The sequence below is a fragment of the Mauremys mutica genome, chromosome 4, assembly GCF_020497125.1.
Source record: "Mauremys mutica isolate MM-2020 ecotype Southern chromosome 4, ASM2049712v1, whole genome shotgun sequence".
NCBI lineage: Eukaryota > Metazoa > Chordata > Testudines > Geoemydidae > Mauremys > Mauremys mutica.
Window position 1 is genome coordinate 150413102 of NC_059075.1, and position 27998 is coordinate 150441099.

Here is a 27998-nt window from a genome sequence, read left to right on the forward strand (position 1 = left end):
GCAACAGGGGATGGATCACTTGATGGTTACCTGTTCGGATCATTCCCTCTGGGGCACCTGGCACTGGCGGAAGATAGGACACAGGGCTAGATGGACCTTTGGTGTGACTCAGTATGGCTGTTCTTATGGATTGGGGGTATGAGGATAGCGGAGGTAGTGCATGGGGCTAGAGATAGATACAGGGGGTGTATGGGGATAGAGAAAGAGCTACCTCCCTCCCCAGCAGACAGCCAGGATGCTGGGCCTCCAGGATGTGCAGGTGGCCAGGCTCAGAGCTCTACAAACCTGCCCCAACAGCCTGAGGCCAGCATGGCTGCTACTCAGGGGTGCCTAGAACCCCATTTGAAGCAGCACTGAGCACCCCCTAACATCAACAAGGGCAGGCAGCACACAGCAGAACAGCCCTGACTGGGATTCAAACCCATGGCCTTCCCTTCTACATCACAACATGCTGCCACTTGAGTGCAGTAATGCCACCTGCAGGCTGCCATAGTAAACTGTTATCGTCCATGTACCGCAGTCGCCAGCACTAATGAATTCAAAGCCTTTGGGAGGACAGCCTAACTCGGCTCTCTCCTGTTTGAGCCAAGCAGCAGTAGCAGGTTGTTATTCTCTCTTGACTACTGCCCATGCCCATCAGCCCTGAGCTCTGAAAGGAGTCACCCCTTTGCTGGTAGCATCAGTGGGCTGTTATCCACTACACAGGCCAGCCGCCAGAGGGGAGTGTGCCACATATCAGAGAACAGGTGCCAGCCCACAGGGAACAGCTGGCAGCCCCCGACACGGGGCAGAGAGGATTCTTTAATCACTATCAGGTAGAGGGGCGTGTGCTTTGCTACTTATGTAGCCTGCACCGGACACCCTGCCGGCTCCCTCACCTCCCGCTCCAACAAGCCCCCCCAGCTGGGTCCCAACCCTCACCTCTTCCCCCACTTCAGTCAGGCCCTGACCAAGATTGGAGCTGCCATTGTGCCAGGCACTGTACAGACCCAGATATCGAGCCCCCGTTGTGCCAGGTGCTGCACGTGGAGCAAATGAGGAAAGCCAGTGCTCAGGGTGACTGATTTCAGGCAAGGGGACAATTCCCAGGCATTATCACATTTACACTGAAGAACAGACCAGGTCTGAAATGACTCTGGGAGCTTACCAGGTGGAGGGGAAGGATTTGCATCTCTCTGGCCCGCCCTGCAATTGGAGTGAGATGTCTCCATGGGGGATCCCCCAAACAGGGGCCCTCCACTGTGTGAAATCACAGTGGCTCTGTCAGAGCCATGCAGCTGCTCTGAACGCCTGTCTGTCACACCCTGGGGGAGAGCTGGGCTGAGAGTGCTGGAACTAGGGGCGTGTGGGCTGACTTGAAGTGATTTCCATCATATACAGGGTTTAGTTTGGTTCAATGGCTCCCAGCACCCCCAGGTCAGTCCCTGGCCCTGGGAGGAGACTGGGGGCTAGTGGATTAGAGCAAGGGACGGGTGCCCTGGCTCTGGGAGGGCTGCGCCACAGAGTGCAGAGAGGGCTCTCTTCCTTGCCTTGAGGCTCGTGTTCCCTCTGGGACAAAAACTGTTTTTCTTACCATCTGGATTTCACGTGGGTTGATAGGAAGGGGTTTGTGATGGGGGGGAAAGTGTCTTATATTCCCACATACAGAATCACACAGGTACCTGGGCTCATTTACTCCACTAGGGGGCAGCAGGGATACACACACAAAGCCCCAAATCCCTCCAGCAGGGGGCAGCGCTGTGCATGTGTGCACACATGACTGCTTCTCTCCAGCAGGGGGCAGTGTTATGCCTGCGTGCGCGCACACACACGCACACGCACACACACACACACACAGCCCCACATCCAGAAAGCCCCACATCCCTCCAGCAAGGAGCAGTGCTGCACACACAGGACTGATTCCCTCCAGTAGAGGGCAGTGCTGCACACACACACAACCAATTCCCTCCAGCAGGGGGCAGTGCTGCACACACACTCTTACTTTACACCCTTTATTAATAAAGTCCCCAGCTCCCCACTCCAGCAAATAACTCCCCTCTGGGAGCCTGTTTAATTCACCCCCCCATTCCCTGGCAGCACGTCCGAGTGGGGTCTAGTTGGCGTGTCCATGCTGTGGGGGAGTCCTAGGTGTCAGACATTGTCAAACCTTTAACCCCAGGTATCCCATGCTGGGAGGGGGGTCTCCCTCCTCTCTGGCATGACCTCTGACCCCAGCCGTTCCTAAGCCACAGGGCTCATCTGCAGCTGCTCAGCCAGGTCCTGGGCAGGGCGATGGAGGGCCTGGTGCTGCAGCAGGTTGGATCTCTGGGTGAACGCCTTCCCGCACTGGGGGCACTGGTAGGGCCGCTCCCCGGTGTGGATGCGCCGGTGCTGGGCGAGGTGGGAGCTCCAGTTGAAGCCCTTCCCGCAGTCAGGGCAGCAGTGGGATTTCTGGCCCGTGTGCAGGGAGCGGTGCTGGGTCAGGTGCTTGCCGTGGCGGAAGCTGCGCCCGCACTCGGGGCACTGATAGGGTCTCTCCGGCGTGTGGGTGCGCAGGTGCTGCAGCAGGTTGGAGCTGTCACCGAAGCCCTTCCCGCAGTGGGTGCAGACAAAGGGGCGCTCGCCGGTGTGGGTGCGCCGGTGCTGCAGCAGGTTGGAGCGCTGGCTGAAGGTCTTGCCGCACTGGGCACAGGGGAAGGGGCGTTCGCCGGTGTGGGTGCGCCGGTGCTGCGCCAGGTGGGCGTTGTGGCGGAAGCCGCGCCCACAGTCAGGGCAGCTGTAGGGTTTCTCCTCGGTGTGGGTGCGCCAGTGCTGCGCCAGGTTGGAGCTCTGGTAGAAGCTCTTCCCGCACTCCCCGCACTTGTAGGGCTTTTCGCCCGTGTGGATCCGCTGGTGCCGGATCAGGAGGGTGCTGCGGGCAAAACTCTTCCCGCACTCGGGGCACTGGTAGGGCCGGCCTGTCTCACCCTGAGACTGCCCCTGCTCGGGAGTCCTGTGTGGCTCCGCTCCCACAGGCCCTGCCTGCTGAGGATTCTCCTTCTCCATCCCGGCACCTGCTGGGAGAGAGAGAGAATCCAGCCGGGGCTCATTCCCGGTGCCGGGGAGAGGGCGGGGGGTTGTCGCTGAGCAGAAAACCTGATGAGCAGGAAGCGAATCCCCCAAACCCTTCCCTGAGGGGAGAGGAGGGGCCGGGGCTGCCCCAACGGCCCAGCTGAGCACTCAGAGAAAGGCTGGGAGAGGGGAGGGCTCCTGCTGGGGATGACACTGAGCAAGTGGAGACAGAACTGGGGGGCTCCCGCTGGCTTTGCTGGGATCCCAGCTGTTCCCTTCACTCCTGGACAGTCTCTGAGCCGGCGTCACTCATTCCTCACCTGTGTGGGCGCCTCTCGAGGTCTCCCTTTCCTCGGAGCCCTGGAGATCCGGGACCCTCGGCTCTTCCTCTTGCTCCATCCGGGAGGTCACGGTCGGGTCAGGGACAGGGAATCCTGCTGGGGGGGAAGGAAACAGGCGAGACGGGCTTGGTTAAATTTCCCCTGAGGTCTCAGTATGGAGAACACGCCCTGGCTTTAACCCGGGCCCCGCTCTCTGCTGGGGGGACACGGGATCCGCACTGTGGGGTGACGGTCCCTGAGCTGCTGGGCCTGGGGCTGCAGGGCTGATCCCCCAGAAATCTAAGCGGGGAAGATCCCTGAGCCGAAGCTGTCCAGGGCTTCCCACTACATCAGCTCCTGATCCCCAAGGGGCAGCGGTGCCTCACCCAGCGAGATCAGAGTCTGGTAATTCTCCTGCATGACGTCCCTGTAGAGCCGCCTCTGCCCTTGTCCAGGAGCCCCCACTCCTCCCGGGAGCCCCCGCCTCGAGCCCCACCGGCGCCTGGAACCCCCGGGGCAGGGACCCCGCTCAGCACCTGCCGCTCTGGGCAGGAACTAAGGGGGTGGGAACGGGCTGGGGCTGGGAGCCGGTCCCACTCTTAGGTCTGTCCCCTTTGCAAGGGACTCTGGGAAATGCAGTTTCCCTTTGCAATGCACCATGGGCAGGGTTGGCCGCTTGGGAGATTGCTGGCCCACCTCCTCTTGCATATTCATGATGGAGGTGGGGAGCTGTAACTTTCCCGTTAGCCTGGCAGGGAGAGGGAGCTCCAGGAGGCAGAACTGAGAACCAAGTGACTGGCCAAAGGCCACATCAGGGGCACTAGCTCTGATCCAGCCCCAGCCAGGGCTGGCCCAGGGAAAGGGACATGGGGCCTTTCCCCTCTAGGGGATGCTGTCCCCTGCTGGTTGGGGTCTGTTACACCCACTCATAATGCAACAGAGGATCTTTTCTTTGGGTGTTTGAAGCATAACCAGGCTGGGGAAGTCCCCTGCTAAACTTCAGCAGGAGGCAGCCAAGGAGCATCAGGCTCACCCAAAATCATGAGAGTAGGTAAAAAGAATAGATTTAGGGTTCTTTCTCTTTGCCTTCTGCTCTGTGAGCCTTTAGGCTGCGCGGGGGTCACATTTTTCTTTCAGAATGAAGGCTGGAATTATCACATCTTCACTTGACTCCAGGAGCTGGGGCTTTAAGGAAAAATAATTAGCATGAGACTCATGAAAAATCATGAGAGCTGGCAACACTGGGGGAGGGGATTCTGCCCTGCCCTGTCTGATGTTTCCATCTCTCCCCAGGAGACTGTGGAGGCAAACCAACATCCCCAGGCCAGTCCCTTGTCTGTGGGACCAGAGATCCAGGCATCTCATGAGAAGTATGCAATAGCAGTGACATGTTGGATTAATCTGTGTTGACTTATCTACATAATATAGATTCCTTCCCCCTCCCACCCGCATCATTCCCCCCAACCGTCATTTCTGGTTGGCTCTGTCCACCCCGCCCAACCCCTTCCCCCACTCTCCCTCCCCCCAAGGGCTCCCTGACCATAGATCAGGGGTGGCCAACCTGAGCCTGAGGAGCCAGAATGTACCAATGTACATTGCCAAAGAACCACAGTAATACGTCAGCAGCCCCCCATCAGCTCCCCACCCCGCGCCTCCCACTCATCAGCAATCATGCGGATCAGCACCTCCCGATCAGCTGTTTTGTGGTGTGCAGGAGACTCGGGGGAGGGGAGGAGCAAGGGCATGGCAGGCTCAGAGGAGGGGGCGGGAAGGGGTGGAGTGGGAGCAGGGCCTGTGGCAAAGCCAGGGGTGAGCAGTGAGCACCCCTGGCATATTGGAAAGTTGGCACCTGTAGCTCCAGCCCCAGAGTTGGTGCCTATACAAGGAGCCGCATATTAACTTATGAAGAGCCGCATGTGGCTCCGGAGCCACAGGTTGGCCACCCATGCCACAGAGCACTGATCCCCCACAGCCACCCTGAGGCCATAGAGATGTAGCTAAGAGTGGCTGCCTGCATTGGTCCACTCTATCCATTATGTCACCCCGTGCACTGGCATTGTCCAGGGCTGTAGGCCAGCTGAGAGAAACTCTAGGGCAGGGTCTCTATGGTGAGTCTTCCAGGCACCCTCCAGGAGTCTAATAACCATAGAGATACAGTTTTCTCTGCCAGCCTTGCCACAGAAATATGGCCAGAGCGACCACCTATGTAGTACCAATCTAGCCATGTCACTATCCATATCTCTATGGTTATGGGTTGGGGAGCATTATGATCTAGGGCAGAGCTGGTGCTAGGCATAAGCAGACTGAGCAATTGCTTAGGGCCCCAAGCAGCTTAAGGGGGACCCCTATTTGCTTGTTTTAGTATTAGAAGGAGTCAAAAATATTCCTGCTTTGGGCCCCCAATGGGCTAGCACCTGCACTGATCTAGGTATTTTCAAGCTTTTTGATACCAGGGACCAGCTAGCTGCTTCCTAAACTGTGTTAGGGAGATCTCAGGGACCAGCGCTGATCCACAGGCTGGTCGTTGAGAAACACTGCTCCAGAGAGTACAGTGCCCTGGAGGGTGTTACAATCTAGGAGCATTCTTGGGGAGTCTCTATTATTTGGTCTCCTGCAGGGGTTACACTCTGGGACGTCTTCCAAGCATCTCTATGGTTTAGAATCCTGAAGGAGTCTGGGAGGGCTGCTGAGAGTTGCTTATCCCCTTGAAGGGATTACGCTGGGGGAGGATTCGCAAGGGTCTCTATGATTTGGAGTCCTGATGGGGTTACGCTCTGGTAGAGCTGCCAGGGGTCTCTATGGTTTAGAATCCTGGAGGAGATTCCATTCTGGAATGTGGGAGATCTCCCAGGAGTCTCTATGGTTTAGAATCCTGGAGAGGGGTTAGTCTGGGAGGTCTCGCTGAGGTCTCTCTTGGTATAGTCCGGACCCCACCACAGAACTGGGAGCCTCCTAGCCCATCTGGGAGCCCAAGCAGCTTCTGAGCTTCTCTGGCAGCACGGCAACACGTCCAGGGCCATTCTGTCCCCCAAGATGGGGTACACAGCACAGACACGGGCAAATCACAGGGGAAGGGAGTTTATTTCCTATAGGTACAACCTGCTAACACAACAAGAGACTCAATCGGTCACAAAATCCAGCAGGGGAGCAGGATCCAGGCACCTGTTGGGAACAGAGTTTGGGCTGGGACCAGACTGACTTCTGGGAAGCTCTCTGGCTGCTCCAGGCCAGGAGGGGATGTTCCTCAGGTGTCACTGGGCTCCTGAACATGCAGCTCCATGCGCTGCAAAGAGAGAAGCCCGGTGCTGGAGAGAAGGAGGCAGGCTGCCCCCTGTCTGGGTGTGTCCATTTGTCCAGCCTCTCTGGTACCCAGCAGTCTCACACGCCCACAGCTCCTGAACCCCCTGTGAAAGGGGGAAGGAGCAGAGAGCGTGGTCCAGAGGCAGCCAGATTCTGGAGAGTGAAGGGATGGTGTCGTTCCCCCCCCTCCCTCCCCCCGGCCCCCAGGATGGGCACAGGCAATAGGGGACAGGATGGGCCTGCAAGAGTTAATGATCCATGCAGAGTGTGGGGTGGAAGAGCAGGAGAGGCCCCCTAACTGGGGCACTTTGTCCCCAGCTCCAGCGTGGATGGGATTCCCAGGGCACCGGGGAGAAACTTGGATCCTTCTTTCTCCAATGTTCCCCCAAAACGTCTTCTTCCACTGAGTCCACACCCCGACCCAAACCTCCTCCCCCACCCTCCACATGAATTTGAAATAACCCATCCGTCCCCACCCTCATTCCATTCCGATTCTCTTCGGATGAGCCATGTATCTTGCTGAGTTCCCATATCAACACTTTTCAGCCTAGATCCCAAAGCGCTTACCCAAAGGCAGGTCAGCATGCAGCACCATCCCCTTTTCCCGGATGAGGCACTAAGGCAGAGACAGGGGAAAAGACTCACCCAAGAGCACAAAAGCAAGTGTCAGAGCCAGGGGTAGAACCCAGGAGTCCTGTCTCCCAACCCACCACTAGACCCCCCTCTCCTCCCAGAGCCAGGATGAAAACCCAGGAGTCCTGACTCCCTGCCCCCTCTCTCACCCCTGGACCACACTCCTTTTCCAGAGCCAGGGAAAGAACCCAAGTGTCCTGACTCCCAGCCCCTGCTCTAACCACTAGACTCTACCCCCAGGGAACCCAGGAGTCCCGGTTCTCAGCCCTCTCCCTGTTCTAAATCCCCTCCCAGGGACACCCCCATGGGGTTCCCGTGTCCCCTCCTGGTCAGCCGAGGTATTTCTGGATGTGTCCGAGTGGGCCAGCTCCTGCAGCCACTCCCCAGGCAGGGCCGGTGTCTTCGCGGTGCGTGCGCCGGTGCTGCCGCAGGTTGGAGCTGAGGCTGAAGGCTTTGCCACACTGAAGGCAGGCGAAGGGCTTCTCACCGGTGTGGGTGCGGTGGTGCTGCAGGAGGGCCGAGCTCTGGGCGAAGGCCTTGCCGCACTCGGTGCAGTGGTAGGGCCGGTGCCCGCGGTGGCTGCGCTGGTGCTGCATGAGGTTGGAGCTCTGGCTGAAGCACTTGCCACACTCAGGGCAGGGGTAGGGCCGCTCCCCCTTGTGGCTGCGCTGGTGCTTGACCAGGGTGGAGGAGACGCTGAAGCTCTTGCCGCACTCGGGGCAGCGGTAGGGCCGCTCGCCGGTGTGGGTGCGCCGGTGCTTCGCCAGGTCGGCGCTCTGACTGAAGCCGCGCCCGCACTCCGCACAGGCGAAGGGCTTCTCGCCCGTGTGCACCCGCCGGTGGGTCACCAGATGCGAACTCTTCCCGAACACCTTCCCGCACACCCCGCACGGGTGGGCCTTGGGGGCGGCCGGGGGGCGGTGGTGGCTCTTGCGGTGCTGCGAGAGGGCCGAGCTGAGGGGGAAGCAACGTCCGCAGGCCCCGCAGCGGTAGGGGCGGCGCTCCGTGTGCTCCCGCACGTGCTGCACAAAGTCCAGGCTCAGGGCGAAGGCGCGCCCGCAGTCGGGGCACTTGTAGGGCGGCTCGCAGCGGTGGGTGCGGCGGTGCTGGCGCAGGTGGGAGCTCTCGGCGAAGGCCTTGCCGCACTCGCCGCATTTGTAGGGCCGCTCGCCCGTGTGCGTGCGCTGGTGGCGGATCAGGTGGGAGCTGAGCGTGAAGCTCTTCCCGCACTCGGTGCATTTGTAGGGGCGCTCCCCGGTGTGGATGCGCTGGTGCTGGCTGAGGTTGGAGCCGCGGCTGAAGCTCTTCCCGCAGTCGGTGCATTTGTAGGGTCTCTCCCCGGTGTGGGTGCGCTGGTGGCGGGTCAGCAGCGAGCTCTGGCTGAAGGCCTTGCCGCACTCGCCGCATTTGTAGGGGCGCTCCCCGGTGTGGATGCGCTGGTGCCGGATGAGGTGGGAGCTCTGGTGGAAGCTCTTCCCGCACTCGGGGCATTTGTAGGGCTTCTCACCCATGTGGGTGCGCTGGTGCACCAGGATCTCCTGCAAGGGGCTCTCGCACACTGTCTCCCAGTCGGGCCGGCCCTCCCCCTGCTTGGGGCTGCCGTAAGACTCCGTTCCTGCAGGCCCTTCCCGCTGGGGATTCTCCTCCGTCCTGGCGCATGCTAGGAGACACAGAATCCAGACAGGGCTCATTCCCTGGCCAAGGGAGACAGAAAACCTGATGGGCAGATAGCTGAATCCCCCCAACCCTTCGCAGGACAGAAGAGGAGAGGCCACGTCTGCCCCAATGGCCCAGCTGCCGCAGGGGCCCCACAACTGCTGCCCTGCCAACTCACAGTGGGATCTGGTCTGCTCTACTCTCCCCTGCTACGCAGGGTCTGGTCCGTTTGGCTGACGGATGGGAGACCCCGCCCCCGGCCCCGTAGCTGATGGGTATGTGCAGGGTGATGCTACGCCCCCGAGATCCCAACCCCACAGGATCTCTCCTCTCTGGCCTGTGTGCTGGGGCTGTGCTGGGAAGTGGTCCCAGCTGAACTGCAGCAAAGGGACCCTCCCTCTGGCAGGGCAGATCCCAGCTGTGCCCAGAGAGATGCCAGGGCTGGCACAGGCCTGGGGAGCTGGCTCTGCTCCCTGGCCTGCCCATACCACAGAGATGGGGCCTAGAACATATATCGCCCTGCCCCCGCACCTCAGTAACTACAGAGATGGAGCCTAGAGGTCCCTACCCACCTGTATCCATAGTGATGGGGGTCTAGCCCCTTCCACATCTCCCCATCCCATCTCTATGGAAACAGAATTGGGGGGGGGGGGGTGTTGCTCAGGGAGATGCTGCTGGGGAGATTTTAGGATCCTCAGTGGCCCTTGGGGTTCCCCAGCTGTCATGGGGGGAGCAGAAAGAGGCAGTGCTGAGCACTGGGGGATGCAGAGGGGGGCACCTGGCCCCACAGGGTGCAGGAGTTGGAGCCACTGCTGGGCGTGTTCCTCATGCCTGTGGATGGGGTCACACAGTAACAGGAATGGGAGAGGGCAAAAGGGATGGGGGAGTGGAAAACAGAACTGGGGGGGGGGGCTCCCAATGGCTTTGCTGGGAAACCAGCTTTTCCCTTCACTCCCAGTCCCTAAGCCCGTGTCATTCATTCCTCACCTGCGCGGGCACCTCTCGGGATCTCCCTTTCCTCGGAGCCCTGGAGATCCGGGACCCTGGGCTCTTCCCCTCGCTCTAGCCGGGAGATCCTGGCCGGGTCGGGGAACCCTGGTGCAGGGCCAGGCATGATCCCAGTCATGTGGAGCGAGCTGCTGAATTCAAACACACTGTTAGGTTTCCCCTTCTCATTCTGGTGCCATCCACTGTTAGCACCCCACTTCCAGAGGGCCCCTTAGCCAAGAGCTTAATTAAGAGGGGACCTAATCATGGCACCGTCACTCAACACCCCCCAGCCCGATAGTTGGCATTGGGACAATTTACAACCACAAGACGATGCTTTATTCCCAGCTGATTCCACTTCCACATGCCACAGAATGCTCCACACCTGCCCCGGGGCATTATCTGGCCCTAGAAAGCAGCTGTTGGTCTCAATGAGTTTTCCATGCTAAAGGTTTTCATTTCATCACTTCTGAACTGCGAAAGGCTAGGCACAGAATAAGATGAAACCAGAGATAGGAAGAGACATGTACTAAGTGCCCAAAATGCACAATTAGCAGCAGAACTTCAGTTTTCACCAAGGGGAAAAAACATATTTCTAGCTGTCACAGGTGCGCAGAAAATCAGGAGAACATGACCCAACATCTGCCTGAGTCTGCAGAAAGCCTGAACTGATCACTCTGAGGCCCGGGCTACACGACACAGGTAGGCTGATGTAAGGCAGCTTACATCGAACTGGCTCTGTAAGCGTCTACTCTAAAATGTAGCTCCCACCGATGTAACTCGCCCACTGCACCGACTTAATAACTCCACCTCCGCGAAGGCGTAGCGCTTAAGTCAATGTAGTTAAGTCAACACAGTGTCCGTGTAAAAACTGTGTTACTGACATCGACCCTTGCTGCCTTTCAGAAACCAACACCCAATGCCCCACACTGGTAGCTAATAAGCTCCTGGTGAGGATGCGCGCCGCCGACACAAGGAGCCTAGTGTGGACGTGTAAAACCGATTCAATCGACTTGATATCGTAGCATAGACTTGCCCTGAAAGGCATGAATTGCCTCCACTCTTCTCAATGGGGGCATCGACTCTGAAACCTAATGATGACATGTAACATGTCAAAGTTGTTGGGCTGCCCCTTCCAGCTCAGGCACCTCTCTCAAACCATCCCCCTGGGTGCTCAAACCTTCAGCCAGCCCCGACCCTGCTACCCCCAACACACATGCCAATTCCAGGAGACGAACACCATCAACACAGAAATCACTGGGACCAGGAGGGCGGGGGAGAAGATTAAGCACCCAGACACCCCCCACACCCTGGACTCCTGGGTTCCATTTCTGCCCCGTTCAGTACAGGCCGGGGGGGAGTTATTGAAACACGGCTCCTGTACAATTTCCAGCTGGAATTAGGGCCGCACGCCCCGGGGGCTGTGCCGGGTGGGGGGGGGGGCTTTGCAACCCTCGCAGCGCTCTCCCCTCTGCTCCCGGGGACCCCCGTGGCCAGATCACCTGGGCTTAGCACCTACCCTTTCCCCAGCCCCACCACGCCGCTGCCCCGGAGCTGCCTGGGGGCGGCGGTGTCTGTCCAGTCCCAGCCCCCTTCGGCTCCGATCCCCTCCTCACCGCGGGCAGCGATTTCCTGCCTCGGCTGCTGTCTCCCGCCCCAGCTCGGCGCCCGGCCGGGGCGATCCCCGCCCGGGGCCGGGGCTGCAGCCGGAGACGCGGCCCCGCGGCCGGCAGCGGGTCTCTTTGTGCGCTCCCCTCCCCGCTGCCAGGCGCACACACCACACAGCACAAGCCGGGGGGATTGCTGGGAACAGGAAGGTCCCCGCCTTATTCTGTCCCCTCCTTGCAACAGTTCCTGATCTCGCCTAGGAATCGCCCCATGGGGGGTGGGGGTGGGGGCTGCGATTGCCCCCAGCCCAGCGGAGAGCCAGGGGGCATTAGCACGTGCCCTGAAACCCGGGGCTACTTGCACCCCCAGCGCGCAGCAGGGTCACCGGATCCGGCTTGGAGCGGGGTGAGGGCGCAGGAGGGGACCTCACAGTCCGGGCTGGCCCCAGTGTGAGGCTAAGGCGGCACCGTGCCGCGCAGTGGGGGCTCAGTAGGGGGCGCTCTCCCCTCACAGTCAGGGCTGGCCCCAATTGCATGCGCCTGGCCCCTGACACCTGGGTCAGTCCTGGACTTTTCATCCACAGCCCCTGGGGGTTCATGGAACAGCAGAAACCAGCCCCACTGAGACCAGCTGGAGACTAGGAGCAGAGCTTTGGTCACTCTCCTTCTGTTGCTCAAGGACGCCTCGGCTCTGGGTCTAGTGGCTTAGATCAGGGGGGCTGGGAGCCGAGACTCCTGGGTTCCTGGATGGCTGTATACTAATGCTAGAAGTATGGAGAATAAACAGGAAGAACTAAAACTATTAGTGAATAATCACACTTAGGCCACCACTGACATCACAGTGACTTGGTGGGACAATTGACATGACTGGAATAGCGGTATAGATGGGGCCAGCTTGTTCAGGAAGGACAGGTAGGGGACAAAGGGAGGAGGTGTTGTCTTGACTATCCAAGACGTATACACTTACATTGGGATTGAAAGAGAAGGGAGGCAGACTGCTGAAAGGCTCTGAGAAAGGATAAAAGGAAAATATACGGGTAAGGTCATGGTAGGGGTCTACGAGGGACCATCAAGAGGTGGATGAGGCTTTTTTTAAACAACTAACAAAATCATCCCAAACACAAGCCTCAGGGCAAACATCCACTTAAAATGCTGCACCAGTGTAGCACTTGAAGACGCTCTAAGATGACAGGAAAGAGCTCTTCCTTCGGCATAGTAATTCTACCTCCCCAAAAGGTGGTAACTATGTTGACGGAAGAAGCTCTCCTGCTGCCATAGCGCTGTGCAGACGGCAGGTTAGGTTGGTGTAACTGTGTGGCTCACAGGTGTGGCTTTTTCACACCCCTGAGCGATGAAGTTATACCGCTAGAAGTCTGTAGTGGAGACCAGACCTTAGCGGTGATGAGGGACTTCACCTACACAGACAGCAACAAAAATGATTAAAGGTCTAGAAAACAACTGAAAAAACGGAGTTTTTCTGGAGAAGAGAAGACTGAAGGGAGCCATGACAACTGTCTTCAAGTATGTAAGAGGTTGTTACAAAGAGAAGGGTGACAAATTGTTGTCCTTACACACTAAGGACAGGACAAGATTAATGGGCTTACACTGCAGCAAGGGAGACTGAGGTTAGATATTAGGAAAAGCATCCTGTCAGGGTAGTTAAGCACGGGAACAGGTTACCAAGGGAGCGTGTGGAATCTCGGTCATTGGAGAGTTTTAAGAATAAGCTGGACACACACCTGTCTGGAACGGTCTAGATAATACCTGAAGTGCCTCAGTGCATGGGACTGGATGAGCTACCAAAGTCCCTTCCAGTTCTACGTTTTTATGACTCTATCCCCAGCTCTGGGAGGGGAGCAGGGCCACATGAATGAAGCAGCCCCAGCCCCAGGACAGGGTCTCCACCCCAGCCCCTCTCAGCCATCATGGCAGCAAAGAGGGTGACGGGATGCAGCATTCCCCTTAAATTTCACTGGGTGGATGAAGGCTCTGGGGTCATGGGACAACCCTTCCATCTCAGCTCAGCAGCTCTTAACTCTCCAGTGCTGGGTGACAGGTTAGAAAAGGGGACACCCCTTTCCCATTCCCCCGGAGCCTGAAAGCTGCGAGCTGCCGCCTGGCAGTGCCCTGGCTGACCACACACACAAGTTTTGCCAATATTTTAAAAGGGTAAACAAGATGACCTGGATAATCATAGGCCTGTCAGCCTAACCTCAATCCCACTGAAGAGAATAGATCAGCTGATGGGGGACTCCATTAATAAAGGAAAGCAATGTAATTAATACCAACACCATGGATTTACGGATAATAGAGCCAGACAAACTTTCGTAAATGTACCGTAAAAGCCTCCTGTGTGATCCACAGCCCCGTGTTTGGGGTCCTCCACCATTCCCCTCCCCAAGCACCGATACAGACACTCCCAGGCTGGAGGATCTGGCCCCAGTGGGACTCTCCAATTTTTATTTCCCACATAACCAAACATAGTATTTAAAAATAAAATAAAATCCAAATAGAATGAATAGTCCCCATCCTCCCATCCCCCCCGGCCCCCACACACACAGTCAGCTGCTGCCTTGAGACCCTTCACCCCCAAGGGCATCCTCTCGGCACAACGGGGCTCTCACCGAGGTTCAAATATTAGCAGGAGGAGACCAGCCCCAGGGGAGCAGACCCCGGCAGAACCCAGAGTGGGGGAGGATCCAGAGAGCTGCGAGGAGCAGATCCTCAGGGGATCAGGCATCACTTGGGTGGGATCCATAGGGATGGGTCAAGTGAAACCTGCTGAGCGGCTGGCAGAGGGCAGGAGGGAGGGGACCGCCGTGTGGATCCTGGAGGGGGGACCTGCGGAACGGAGGGCTAGGGGAGGGGGTGGGAAGGGGGACTGCAGACGCTCAGCTGATGTAGATTCGGTGGAAGTCGTTGGCGCCGAAGGCAGCGTTGCACTTGGGGCACTTGCGCTGCCGGGTGTCATAGCGCGTCTTGACGCAGTCAAAGCAGAAGACGTGGAAGCACTTGGTGAGCACCGCATCCTTCTTGCGTGTGTTGCAGCAGGGACAGGTCAGCTTGGCCTGGGGAGCGGGGAGGGCACAGACCCTGTTAGTGTGTGTGGGGGGGGGGGTGTCCCTTCCCCCCACCCCCAGAACCCGAGCACAGCCCCCCACCACCCAGTGCCAGGCTTCCCTCTCCTCCCCCAGCTGCCCACTGCCCACCTTGTACTCCTTGATCTCCTCCTGCAGTATCTCGTCAGCGTCGGCGTACACCTCCACCTTCTTCTGCTTCTCCAGCTTGCGCCGCAGCCGGGAGATGTCCTCCTGGGGGGCAGGGAAGATCCAGTCAGTAAAGGGGCCCAGGCCCTCCCCTGCCCCTCCCCGCAGTATGACCCACAGGCCCCTACCCCCTACCTGGGCCCTCTTGAGGTTGAAGGACTCCTTCTCCTTGGCAGCGCGGTTCTCGGCCATGCAGGCCTGGATCTCCTTCAGCTTGCACTGCACGTGCTCCTGCTGCACCTTCAGGTCCTCGGCCAGCTGGGCCGCTTCCACCGCCTGTGGGAGGAGGGAATGTCAATCACTGTGAGCTTCCCCCTGAACAGTGCCCGAGAACTGATACATACAAATGATGTAATGGAAACAATAAATACCGGAAACGGATTCTCTTTGACACAAAGGCCATTTTGCACCATTCAGTGTAAAGTGGGTGTCAAATTAAATTACATTAAAAGTGGTGTAAGTTCAATTATATTTATACCCATTTTAAGGCCCCTTTACACTTCCAAAGTGGTTAAAGGGGACTAGTATAAATGACAGTCAGCTCCAGAGTGATCCTATTCACGGTGAAAATGGTAAGGAGGGTTGGAATCTTGTACGATGTTTCAGGAGCCTGCAGGATTGGGGTCTAACAGTCTAATGTGGCCAGCATAAAATCAAATTAAGAAGAGAAGGGGAAGTGGAAAAAGAGAGAAAAAAAATGACAGACAATAACTAATTAATTCTATTCCAATTAGATCTAAAAGCTAGGATAGACGTGTAACGATCTCTGATTCCTTTAAGAAAAGCTGCAGCATGTGCAGTGAAACACCTTAGAAAGATTCGCCCCAGTCATAGGCGCCAACTTTCTCCGGCACCGGTGGGAGTTTGCACTGTGCCCCACCCCCCGCCCCTGACCCCGCCCGCACCCTTTCCCCACCCCTGGCCCTGCCCCCATTCCAACTCCTTCCCCAAATCCCTGCCCCAGCCCCGCATCTTCCCCCAGTGCACCGTGTTCCCCTTCCTCCCTAGGGTGACCAGACAGCAAGTGTGAAAAATTGGGACAGGGGGTGGGGGCATAATAGGAGCCTATATTAAGAAAAAGACCCCAAAATCAGGACTGTCCCTATAAAATCGGGACATCTGGGCACCCTACTCCTCCCCCCCTACCCCCACGAAACAGTTTCGCGGCACACGCGCTGGGAGGGAGGGGGGAGAAGCAGGATGCAGCGAAGCGCTCGCAGAGGAGGCGGAGGTGAGGTGGAGCAGGGGGGCGGGGCCGGACCGGGCCACGGGGAGCTGCAGGTGGGTGCTCAGCACCCACTAATTTTTCTCCATGGGTGCCCCAGCCCCGGAGCACCCACGGAGCCGGCACCTATACTCCCACTGGGGAACAGCCCACAGCACTGCCAGTTTCCCCCCCATAGTAGGGCTCCAGCCACAGAGCTCATCCCGATGCTGTGAGCGTCCCTCCAGCAGCATCCCCAACAAATGTGGGGATATTTGTCATATTTTTATAACCAACATGTGTGACTCAGTTTCCCCACCCGCTGAGCGGAACCAGGCAGATGACTCCTAGGGGAGAGGGGAATGAGGCCTGGCCAAGCATCTGGGATGCGATCAGGTACCCTGGGATCCACACCTATGAACAGGAACCCCAACAACAGACCAAGAAGCAGAGGGACCCTTGAGCGGGAGAAGGCCGGGCGGAGGCAGCAGAGCGAAGATCTGGGCTCACACACACATGCACAGAGCTCAAGGAGATGGACGACGGGTGTCCGGCTAGGAGGGACGCTGACCGGAGCATGGCTCTGGGTGTGGACCCAAACCCTCTCCGACGCTGGGTCCCAGCTACCCAACGGGTGCTAAATTGGCTGCAACAGGCCGCGTGGCTCCCGACAGGGCAAAGGGCTCGGAGCTGGCGCCTGACCTCAGGCGGACCTGCTGTGGGAAGAAGGGGGGCCGGAGCCCTTAGGCCCAGCCCCGGAGAGCTGTGGAGCTCCCCCTAGGAAAATGCCAACTTCAAGGCTTAGCCAAGAAATAAGGGTTCTCCTGTGAACTAGCCCTGTGGATCCAAAGGAGCCGCCCCCGCCACGGATGCCCCTCATCAACCCCCCCACCCAGGTCCCCAGCCCTGCCCCCCAACTCACCTTCCTCTTGTTGAGCTCGAGGGCCTGGCTACGAAGGGTCAGTTCCTTCTCCACTGTGCCCAGGTTCCCCTGCAGCACCCGCTCCTTCTCCTCCAGCTTCTGCACCACCAGCAGCTGGGCATCCACCTGCAACGCGGCCGGGTCAGGAGAGCACGGCCGGCCGACTCGCAGCCAGCCACTGCCCCCGCCCCCGCCTGCCGGGGGAGAGCGCCCCCTACTGAACCCCACCCTGCTGAACCCCCATCCGGCTCTGTGCAGCCCAGAGCCCCCTAGCGCCGCACTGAGGCACACGCTGCCTGGGAGGGGAGAGCGCCCCCTACTGAGCTAGGGTTGGCAACCCGCCCGGTTTTGCCGGGAATCTCTCGGAATCAGGCTCAATTTCCTGGACACTACTGAAGCCAAACAGGGAGACTTTAGGCCGTTAAAGGTCCAGTGGCACAGCGGGGCTAAGGGAGGCTCCCTGCCTGCCTTGGCCCCGCACCGCTCCCGGAAGCAGCCGGCATGTCCCTGCGGCCCCTGGAGGGGGGGAGCAGGGGGTCTCCGGGCGCTACCCCTGCCCCGAGCGCCGACTCCTCAGCTCCCATTGGCCAGGAACTGCAGCCAATGGGAGCTGCATGGGCTGTGCCTGCAGGCAGGGGCAGAGCACAGAGCCCCCTGGTGTCCCCCCCACTCCCACAGGGACATGCCGGCTGCTTCCGGGAGTGGCACAGGGACAGGGCAGGCAGGGAGCCTGCCTTAGCCCCGCTGTGCTGCCCACTGGGAGCCGTCCAAGGTAAGTGCTGCCATGCAAGAGTCCACACCCCCTCCCGCACCCCAAGCCCCTGCCTCAGCCCCCTCCCAGAGCCAGCACCCCACACCCCCTCCTCCACCCCAAGCCCCTGCCTCAGCCCTGAGCCCCCTCCCAGAGCCAGCACCTCACACCCCCTCCTACACCCCAAGCCCCTGCCTCAGCCCTGAGCCCCCTCCCAGAACCAGCACCCCACACCCCCTCCTCCACCCCAACCCCCTGCCCAAGCCTCTGTCCCAGCCCCATCCTGCATCCAAATTCCCTCCCAGAGCCTGCACCCCTCACCCCCTCCCACACCCCAATCCCCTGCCCCAGCCCTGAGCCCCCTCCCACACCCCAAGCCCCTGGCCTGGCTCTGAGCCCCTTCCAGCACCCAAAATCCCTCCCAGAGCTTCCACCCCACACCCCCTCCTGCACCCCAAGCCCCTGCCTCAGCCCTGAGCCCCCTCCCAGAGCCTGCACCCCTCACCCCCTCCCACACCCCAATCCCCTGCCTCAGCCCTGAGCCCCCTCCCGCACCCCAAGCCTGGCTCTGAGCCCCTTCCAGCACCCAAAATCCCTCCCAGAGCTTCCACCCCACACCCCCTCCTGCACCCCAAGCCCCTGTCCCAGCCTGGTGACAATGAGCGAGGGTGGGGGACAGGGGACGGAGTGAGCAGGGTGGGGCCTCGGGGAAGGGTGTTTGGGTTTGTGTGATTAAACAGTTGGCAACCCTACTACTGAGCCCCCCATCCCACTCCCTGCAGTGCCCCCTACCTGTGACTTGAGGGCCAGCACCTGATCGGCCAGCTCGTCCTTCTCCTCACGCAGCAGCTTGTGGATCTGGTTGGACTTGATCCGCTCGGACATGAGCTTGAAGTTGGCATCGTCCTTCTCACGCAGCTGCTGCATGAGGCGCATGTTCTGCTCCTGCATGTCCTCGAAGGCCTGGCCCGTCACGTCCATCTCCGACAGCAGGGCCTCCTCCTCCTGCGGCGGGGCATGAGGTCAGGGGGGCCTGGACCCCCTCCCCTGCCAAGTCCTTTCTGCCAGATTGCCCAGCCCCACCCCCGGAGCCCTCCCCAACCCTGCCAGATCTCCCCGTCCCACCCCATTCAGGGGAACCTCCCACCACTAACCACCCCCAGCCCCCTCATCCCGGTACCTGCTTGGTAGCAGCCAGTTTCTTCTGCAGGTGCTCAATCTGCTCCTCCGCCAGCTTGATCTTGCGCAGGGCATCCTCGTCCGCCATCTTCTTGCTCTCCTTCTTCTCCTTCTCCTCCAGCTCCCGCACCCGCCCTCGCAGCTCCTCCACCTGCAGGGGGCAGAGAGACGGGGGTCACAGCCCCATTACCACCCCCCAGCTCCTCCACCTGCAGGGGGCAGAGAGACGGGGGTCACAGCCCCATAACTATCCCCAGCTCCTCCATTGGCAGGGGGCAGAGAGACGGGGTCACAGCCCCATTACCACCCCCCAGCTCCTGCACGGGGCAGAGAGACAGGGGTCACAGCCCCATTACCACCCCCCAGCTCCTCCACCTGCAGGGGGCAGAGAGACGGGGGTCACAGCCCCATAACTATCCCCAGCTCCTCCATTGGCAGGGGGCAGAGAGACGGGGGTCACAGCCCCATTACCACCCCCCAGCTCCTCCACCTGCAGGGGGCAGAGAGACGGGGTCACAGCCCCATTACCACCCCCCAGCTCCTCCACCTGCAGGGGGCAGAGAGACAGGGGTCACAGCCCCATTACCACCCCCCAGCTCCTCCACCTGCAGGGGGCAGAGAGACAGGGGTCACAGCCCCATTACCACCCCCAGCTCCTCCATCGGCAGGAGGCAGAGACACGGGGATCACAGCCCCATAACCACCCCCCAGCTCCTCCACCTTCAGGGGGCAGAGAGATGGGGGTCAGAGCCCCCTAACTACCCCCAGCTCCTCCACCTGCAGGGGGCAGAGAGATGGGGGTCAGAGCCCCCTAACTACCCCCAGCTCCTCCATCGGCAGGGGGCAGAGAGACGGGGGTCACAGCCCCATAACCACCCCCCCAGCTCCTCCACCTGCAGGGGGGCAGAGAGATGGGGGTCAGAGCCCCCTAACTATCCCCAGCTCCTCCACCTGCAAGAGATAGAGATATGGTGTGTCAGCCCTATAACCACCACCCCCTCAGCTCCTCTGCCTGCTGGGTGCAGAAAGACGGGGGTCACTGGCCCATATCCGCCCATACAGAGAGTGAGGCAGACCCTACCCCTCAATCTGCATCCTACCCATAGACCCACCCTCCAGACCCCCCACCCCGCGAGGGTCTCACTCACCTCGGCCTTGGTCTTCTTCTCGGCAGCCATGAGCTGCACCTTGTCCCGCTGCTCCTTGGGGGCTGATTTGTACATGTCCAGCAGCAGCTTCATCTCCTTCTGGCTCTCCTGGGCCTTCCTGGTGGGGAGAGGAATCAGGGCCCTGCACACCACAGCCAGCCTGGGACCACCCCCAGCTCCCTCCCCCTCCCCCCGGACGCCGGGGCTCTCTCACTTGAGCTCAATGCGCAGCTGCTTGAGCAGGTCTGAGTCCTTCTTCTTGGGGTCATCGCTGCTCTTCTGCCGGTCGCGCTCGCGTGCCGAGCCGTCCCTGTCGCGGTCCCGCGAGCGCTCCCGGTCCCCCCCGCGGCTCCCCTTGGGGCGCTCCGGCGGCTCCTTGATGCGAGGCGGGGGCGGCGGCTGGGGAGCTGGTGGGAGCGGCTCCTCCTCCTCCTTCTTCACCCCCCCTTCGGGCAGAGGTGCTACCTCCTCCTTCTTCACCACAGCCACCACTGCCTCCTTCGGCTCCTTCTTCACCTCTAGGGCAGGCGCGCCCCCCTCCTCCTCCTTCACCACCACGGCCGGGGCCACGCCCACCGGCTCCTCCGGCCCAGGTGCAGGGGGCAGAACAGCTGAGCCGCAGGGGAAGCCGCTCGACTGCATCCGGATCTGGGAAAGGGAGAGGGAGAGGGGGAGTGAGACCCCAGGGCTGCAGATCCCTAAACCCTGCACCTCCCCCACAGATCCCTCTCCACCACCCCCCAAGCTGATCCCTAAACCCCGCACCTCCCCCACCGAGCCCTCGCGGGCCCCCCGAAGCCGATCCCCAAACCCTGCCCCTCCTCCACCGATCCCTCCCTGCCCCCGCAAGCTGATCTCCAAACCCCGCACCTCCCCCACCGAGCCCTCCCCGCCCCCCCAAGCCAATCCCTAAACCCTGCACCCCACAGATCCCTTGTGGCCACTCAAATGGATCCTTAAGTAAGCCCCTCCCCTAGAGCAGATCCTTCCCCACCCCAAATGGATCTCTAAATGCAGCCCCTCACTTCAAGTGGATACCTCTCTGCCCTTCAGAGCAGATCCCTAAATGCCACCTGCCCCTTCCTGAGTGGATCCCTTCTACCTCTTGAGCAGATCCCTGAACACCACCCCTCCCTGCAAAACAGATCCCTAAATGCTGCCTCTATGCCAAGCAGATCCCCAAATGGATCCCTTCCTGTCCTTCCTCCAGTCAAGCCCTCCCCTCCCCCAGAGTGGACCGTCCCCAGTGAATCTCTCACCTTGTTGATCTCAGCCTGCACCTCACGCAGCTTGCGCTTGTATCGCTGCACGTCTCCTTTCAGCTGATGGTTGTGGTTCTGGAGGCTGCTAATCAGGTGGCGCATCTCCCGGTTAATGGGACCTGAGGGGGCAGGGTTACACACGGGGATAAGGAACCTGCTTTCCCAGGACCGGGGTGGGGGGGAGGAGAGCATTTGAGGAATGGGGGGCATCTGCCATGGGGAGCAGGTGGCAGGGCACTGGTGGAGAGAAAGCTCACTGCAGCGCAGAGATCCTGGCAGGCAATGCCAGGGCAGCAGCCCGCACCAGGGCACCGCTGGGAGGAAGCTCGCTGCACTGAGTGAGGGCGGGGGTATTGCCAAGAGTGCACTGCTGTGGGGGAAGGGCGCACTCCGCGCAGGGCCGTACCACGGAGCTGCACACGAGGCCGGGCGATACACCATGCCGGGCCGTACCACGGGGCCGGGCACGGGGAAGTGTCTCTTTCTCACCCGCTTGCTCATTGGCGGCCAGGTTCTGCTCGAACTCGATGCGCAGCATCTCGTATTCCTTGCGCACCTGGGCCAGCGTGTCCTCCAGCTGGATCACCTCCGTGCGCAGCTTCTTCTGCAGGTTCAGCTCGTCGCTCTGCAACAGGGCGGGCGGAGGGTGAGAGACGGGGGAGGAATCTCTCCCCCAACCCCAGTCGGCTTCCCTGCACGCAGCATGGTATGCACTCCTCCACCCCCGGCCAGAGTGGTACATCCCCATACAATGAGGCGCTGCACCACAGATGGTACCCTCCGACCTGGCACAGGCCCTTCAGAACAGTAACCACCCGATGCACATAAGGTGTGGCGCGTTCCCCTCACAGGCCCCGCCCAAGAGGCCCCGCCCCAACTGTGACTCCTCCCCCCAGCCTCACCTCCATGTGCTCAATGTGGCGCAGGTGGCTGTTCTTGGTGGTGAGCAGCAGGGCGCGCGCCTCGTCCAGCTGGGTCTTCACCTGCAGGCTCTCGTTGTAGAGCAGCGAGAACTGTGACTGCAGCACCTTGTAGTCCAGGGTCTCCTTCACCGCCTCCTCGGGCAGCGACCGCAGCGCCACCTGAGGGCACGGGGCGTCACTGCCACAGGCACTGCCCTCCACCCCAGCCAGCCTCCCCACATCTCCCCCCACGCCTGGCACCAGGGGGCGCCACCCTCCACCCCTGCTGCCCAAGCACCATCGCCCAGCCTGGCACCGGGGCGCCCTCTCCACCCTTCCAGCCGGCCCCACTGCCCAGCCTGCCGCCCTCCACCCCTCCCGGCCAGGCCCCACCACCCAGCTTGGCTCCAGGGGGTGCTGCCCTCCACGCCTCCCGGCCAGGCTCCATCACCCAGCCTGCCACCAGGGTGCTGCCCTCCACCCCACCCAGCCAGGCCCCACCACCCAGCCTGGCTCCAGGGGAGGCTGCCCTCCACCCCTCCCAGCCAGGCTCCATCACCCAGACTGCCACCGGGTTGCTGCCCTCCACCCATCCCGGCCAGGCCCCCCTGCCCAGCCTGCCGCCCTCCACATCTCCCAGCCAGACCCCACTACCCAGCCTGGCTCCAGGGGGCGCCGCCCTCCACCTTGTTACCTTGAGCTTCTCATTGGTCCTGACAGCCTGTTGTAGCTCCTGCTGCAGCTTCTCCAGCTCAGCCATGCGGCTGTTGGCCAGCTCCTGGTTCTCCTCCAGCTCCGCGTTCAGCATCTCGAACTGCCGACACAGGGTTCCGATGACACAGGCCGCCTCCCGTCCACCTCGAGACCCCCATCCAGGGGCTGCCTCAACATGTGCCATGAGACCCCATCCTCACAACCCCGCCCCTTCCTGCACCAGGACCCCACCCCAGAGACGGTTGGTGCTGGGGCCGGTTTTATTCAATATCTTCATTAACGATCTGGAGGATGGTGTGGACTGCACCCTCAGCAAGTTTGCAGATGACACTAAACTGGGAGGAGTGGTTGATACGCTGGAGGGTAGGGATAGGATACAGAGGGACCTAGACAAATTAGAGGATTGGGCCAAAAGAAATATGATGAGGTTCAACAAGGACAAGTGCAGAGTCCTGCACTTAGGACGGAAGAATCCCATGCACTGTTACAGACTAGGGACCGAATGGCTGGGCAGCAGTTCTGCAGAAAAGGACCTAGGGGTTACGGTGGACGAAAAGCTGAATATGAGTCAACAGTGTGCCCTTGTTGCCAAGAAGGCTAATGGCATTTTGGGTTGTATAAGTAGGGGCATTTCCAGCAGATCGAGGGATGTGATCATTCCCCTCTACTCAGCACTGGTGAGGCCTCATTTGGAGTACTGTGTCCAGTTTTGGGCCCCACACTACAAGAAGGATGTGGATAAATTGGAGAGAGTCCAGCGGAGGGCAACAAAAATGATTAGGGGGCTGGAGCACATGACTTATGAGGAGAGGCTGAGGGAACTGGGATTGTTTAGTCTGCAGAAGAGAAGAATGAGGGGGAATTTGATAGCTGCTTTCAACTACCTGAAAGGGGGTTCCAAAGAGGATGGATCTAGACTGTTCTCAGTGGTAGAAGATGACAGAACAAGGATTAATGGTCTCAAGTTGCAGAGGGGGAGGTTTAGGTTGGACATTAGGAAAAACTTTTTCACTAGTAGGGTGGTAAAGAACTGGAATGGGTTACCTAGGGAGGTGGTGGAATCTCCTTCCTTAGAGGTCTTTAAGGTCAGGCTTGACAAAGCCCTGGCTGGGATGATTTAGTTGGGTTTGGTCCTGCTTTGAGCAGGGGGTTGGACTAGATGACCTCCTGAGGTCCCTTCCAACCCTGAGATTCTATGATTCTATGACCCCCGCCCCTCCCAGCATAAAGATTCTTCCCAACCTCAGGGTCAGACTCTCCCACCCCTCCCTGCACCAGGACTTCCCCATCCCATTCCCAGAGACCCCCGCCCCGCTCTGCACTGGGACCCCACCCACTGGGACCCTTACCTCCACCTGCCCAAGTGCCAGAGATCCCCACCCGTCCCGAGTCCCCAGCCCCCTCACCTTCTGCATACTGAGCGTGATCTGTCCGCCCTGGAAGCCCCCGGAACTGCCAGACACGTAGTAACCGGAGTTCAGCTGCAAAAGGCCAGAAAGAAAGTCAGCAACTCCCTCACCGACCAGGCCTGCAGCGAGCCCCAGATACAGGGGATGAGGGGGAGAGCGGGAGTGGGACCCAGATACAGGCAGCAGAGAGAAACTATGGCTCCAGCTGCAACAGGGCCAGATGGGAGCAGTGAGACACAGGAAGGGACCTGGGAGGATGAGGAGAGGGAAGCCTTGGGCACAGGGGCAGGTTACCTGCTCCAGCGCCTCAGCTAGGTGTTTGTTGAGCTTCTGCTCGCGCTTGCGCAGCTTCTCGATGTCCCACTGCAGATCCTCCACCGTCGTCTCCATCTCCAGCACCTTGGTCTCCGACGATGTCACCTTGTCCTGCAGCTCTGTGTACTGTGCCAGGAAGGGAGACGGATGAGCGGGGCTGGATCCACTCCAGGCCAGATAGGCCCCGACCCTGGGGGTCAGAGCCGGTGCCCCAGAAGGGAAAGGCCCTGAGACTCATTCCCTACCCCTGAGCCAGCCAGCCCGCCCACCCCTCTGCCCTGAGAACCAGCTCATACCTCCAGCGAGATCTTGTGGTGTTTCTCCTGCAACTGCATCGCCAAGTCCTGCAGCCGCTGATTCTCTCTCATCAGCTCTTTGTTCAAGGACTTCAACGCCTCATCCAGCTGGTCTAAGTCAGCTGAAAAGGAGTCACACCTCTGAGAATCCAGGAGTCCTGACTCCCAGCACCCCAACTCTAACCCCCTAGATCTCACTCCGCTCCCACGGCCAGGATGGAACCCCGGCATTCGGCTCACCACGGGCGTGGATCTTCTGGCACAGCTCCTCCGTGCGCCGGTGGATCTTGTTGGAGACTTCGACCACACGGGACACGGCAGCCTTGGAGAATTCCATGCGTTCCTGCAGCTGCAGCTCAATCTCCTCACTGCTGCTGCTGGCCAGCGTGGCCAGGAATGACAGGGCCGGCTCATTCAGCAGGAGCCCCCCAGCTTTCCAGGAGGTAGACGGGGCCACAATAGGTGGGGCTGTTTCTGTGGTGGTAGGGAGGACAGAGAAGGGTTTAGCGCTATGTTGAGATCACTGCGAGGGGAGAGCCATGGCCAGGGGACGGGCAGGGGCCTCACCTGGCTCCAGTAACGGTTGACAATGAGCAGAGTGGCATCATCTGAGTGCCCCCGCCCTGCTGAACCCCTGCCAGAGTGGCACCCTCTTGCCAAGCCACAGAACCCCCCCTGCCCAAGCGCAGCGACCCCTGCAGCCTGGCACCTGTCCCATGCTCACCTGTCCTATCTGGGCCCTCAGTACCAGGGCTGGCTGTGTTCTCGGGGTCCGGTCCCATTGACTCTGGCCTGGGTTCCTCTGCGGAGGGGGGAGAAGGGGCTGCAGGGGGTGGGGGCTCACAGTCCCCATCATAGCCTCTCAGCAGGACCTGCACATTTTCATCCAGCTGTGGGGAGATGGAGATTGGGGGAGGGGGGTGGGGGAAGAGAGGGGTCAGCCCAGCACAGGCCTGGGAGAGGAAATAACACCTGCGCCCCCGGCTCTTGGGGATCCACTGACTGGGGGCGACGTACATCCAGGAGGAAGGTCTCTGGGAGGGACAGAGGAAGACTGTGGTAACAGAGCTAAGAACCCAGATGTCCTGGCTCCCAGCCCCCAATCACTCAACCCCACTAGAGAACGGCAGGCCGAGGTCTCACCGTAGGCAGCGTGTTGTGGTCGCTAGGAGAGATGCTGAGGGTCCAGAGAGGCGGCTCTCCAGTTGCAGATGATGCTAAGCAACAAGGCTGGGTGGGGAATGGGTGGCAGGGGTATCGTGGTGGAGATGAGGCATTGTGACAGGGAGTGCAATGCACGGCCAGAGGGTTGTGGCCGGGGTGGGAGGAGGGCCGGGGGTGGAATGCAGAGTTGGGGGAGGCTGCAGGAGAGATCGTGGGGAGAGGGCCATGGCCAGGGGACGGGCAGGGGCCTCACCTGGCTCCAGTAACGGTTGACAATGAGCAGAGTGGCATCATCTGTGGCCTGGCGCTTCTCCAGCTTCTCAATGCGCTCGCGCAGCTCGTCCTCAAAGGCCTGGCGCTGCTCCAGCCGCTCTGCCAGCTTCTTGTTCTTGAACTGCAGCACCTTCAGGTCCATCTCCTCCTGGGGGGGAGGGGCAACGGGGGGGGGTCAGCAGTGGCTCCCTGCCACACCCCCACAGCTGCCTCCTCCCCAGGGACCCCCATCCACTTCCCAACCCCACACCCTGCCCTCCCCAACTTACACCCAGCATCCCTCCCACCCCCACCTGCCCAATCAGGGTTCCCAAATCCCTTCCATGCTCCCAGTTTCTCTTGAACTCCCCAAATGCCCCCCTTGCCCCCAACAGTCCCCACCCCAGGCACTGACCGTGGACGAGATGCCCCCCAGGCGGATGGGTTCGATCAAGGTAGTGGTCGTCTTCTCCTCCCGGTTGGATTTCTTCTCAGGAGGCCCTGATCCCCCATCCCCAGCCGCCCGCTTGCTCCCCGGCCCAGACATGGCGCCGTTGGCCGGGGTCTCTGGCAGCAGCGGGGGGGGGAGGGGGGGTCAGCCCAGGAGTTGCGCCTCACCTGGAAGGGAAACAGAGAGGGGTCAGGTACCTCTTTACCCTTATCATATCTGCCCCCCACATCCCCCGGACTATTACCCAACCCCCTCCCATCTCCCTTTGCTATCCCCAAAGCCCTCAACTCCCCAGCCCCATGACACCCCTTAAACCCCCAAACTCATGTATACCCTTAATGCTATCACTATGCCACTCTCAGCCCACTCCATGCCATCCCAACCCCCCATCCCCACCTCTCCCCCCTTGCCACTTTCAGTGCCTACCCCCACCACCACCTGTCACCCCTTTCCCCCCTCATCCCAACCCCCTACCCCCCTCCCACTTTCACTGCCTACCCCCCCACACCTGTCACCCCCTCCCCCTTCTCATCCCAACCCCCTTCCCCCTTTCACTGCCTACCCCCCACACCTGTCACCCCCTCCCCCTCTCATCCCAACCCCCTTCCCCCTTTCACTGCCTACCCCCCACACCTGTCACCCCCTCCCCCTCTCATCCCAACCCCCTTCCCCCTTTCACTGCCTACCCCCCCACACCTGTCACCCCCTCCCCCTCTCATCCCAATCCCCTTCCCCCTTCCCCCTTTCACTGCCTACCCCCCCACACCTGTCATCTCACCTCTCACCCCCTCCCCCACCGCCACCCCACTTCTCATCCCACCCCCACCTGTCCCCCCTTGCCACCCTCCCCCAACCTCCCCCTTGCCACTTTCACTGCCTGCCCCCACCTCACCCCCCTCTTGCCACCCTCCCCCCAACCCCAACCTCTCCCCCTCCCCCACCGCCACCCCATTTCTCACCCCAACACCCACCTCTCCCCCCTTCCCACTTCCACTGCCTGCCCCACCCCCACCTGTCACCCTCATCGCCGGGCTCTCACCTGCCTCGCGCTCCCACTCCCAGCGGCTTCCCGTGCCAGGCCCACCCCCCAGCCACCCCACTGCGCACGCGCTGACCTGACACTCCCACCACCTTCCCCCTACCTCGCGCTGCACATGCGCGGGACGAGGGTTTTTCTTTCCTACTTCTCCCATTGGATGAGAGCGAGGGAGGGGCGGGGTTAGTCGACCA

General features: G+C 60.4%; 2 protein-coding genes across 2 annotated transcripts; both read right to left on the reverse strand.

Moving 5' to 3' along the window:
• Positions 1 to 48: 48 nt before the first annotated feature.
• On the reverse strand, positions 49 to 14316 carry LOC123368379 (zinc finger protein 345-like). The gene is made up of 4 exons (XM_045013143.1): positions 12198 to 14316; positions 9927 to 10075; positions 7695 to 8943; positions 49 to 2863 (listed from the first exon to the last, which is right to left on the reverse strand). Exons 2-4 carry the CDS (start codon positions 10063 to 10065, stop codon positions 2221 to 2223), a joined length of 2031 nt encoding a protein of 676 aa, XP_044869078.1. The 5' UTR covers positions 10066 to 10075; positions 12198 to 14316; the 3' UTR covers positions 49 to 2220.
• Positions 14316 to 27938, reverse strand: RNF40 (ring finger protein 40). Its single transcript, XM_045012958.1, has 20 exons — positions 27808 to 27938; positions 26733 to 26935; positions 26319 to 26486; positions 25626 to 25791; positions 25142 to 25375; positions 24902 to 25023; positions 24585 to 24731; positions 24288 to 24362; positions 22862 to 22981; positions 22168 to 22347; positions 21755 to 21890; positions 21263 to 21384; positions 20218 to 20651; positions 20004 to 20121; positions 18857 to 19006; positions 18469 to 18681; positions 16926 to 17051; positions 14935 to 15075; positions 14743 to 14844; positions 14316 to 14601 (listed from the first exon to the last, which is right to left on the reverse strand). The coding sequence occupies exons 2-20, from the start codon at positions 26862 to 26864 to the stop codon at positions 14425 to 14427; spliced, it is 3063 nt and encodes a 1020-aa protein (XP_044868893.1). The 5' UTR covers positions 26865 to 26935; positions 27808 to 27938; the 3' UTR covers positions 14316 to 14424.
• Positions 27939 to 27998: the final 60 nt, after the last annotated feature.

Excerpts from the sequence above, each read along its gene's own strand:
- LOC123368379 (XM_045013143.1), bottom strand. The coding sequence starts at position 10,065 with ATGACTGGGATCATGCCTGGCCCTGCACCAGGGTTCCCCGACCCGGCC. Across the intron at positions 8,944-9,926 it reads CCCGAGAGGTGCCCGCGCAG|CATGCGCCAGGACGGAGGAG; the intron begins GTGAGGAATGAA and ends TGTGTCTCCTAG. Across the intron at positions 2,864-7,694 it reads CTGCGGCAGCACCGGCGCAC|CCACACGGGCGAAAAGCCCT; the intron begins GCACCGCGAAGA and ends GCACCAGCGGAT.
- RNF40 (XM_045012958.1), bottom strand. The coding sequence starts at position 26,864 with ATGTCTGGGCCGGGGAGCAAGCGGGCGGCTGGGGATGGGGGATCAGGG. Across the intron at positions 21,385-21,754 it reads GGCCGCCAATGAGCAAGCGG|GTCCCATTAACCGGGAGATG; the intron begins GTGAGAAAGAGA and ends CTGCCCCCTCAG. Across the intron at positions 18,682-18,856 it reads AACTGGCTGCTACCAAGCAG|GAGGAGGAGGCCCTGCTGTC; the intron begins GTACCGGGATGA and ends GCCCCGCCGCAG.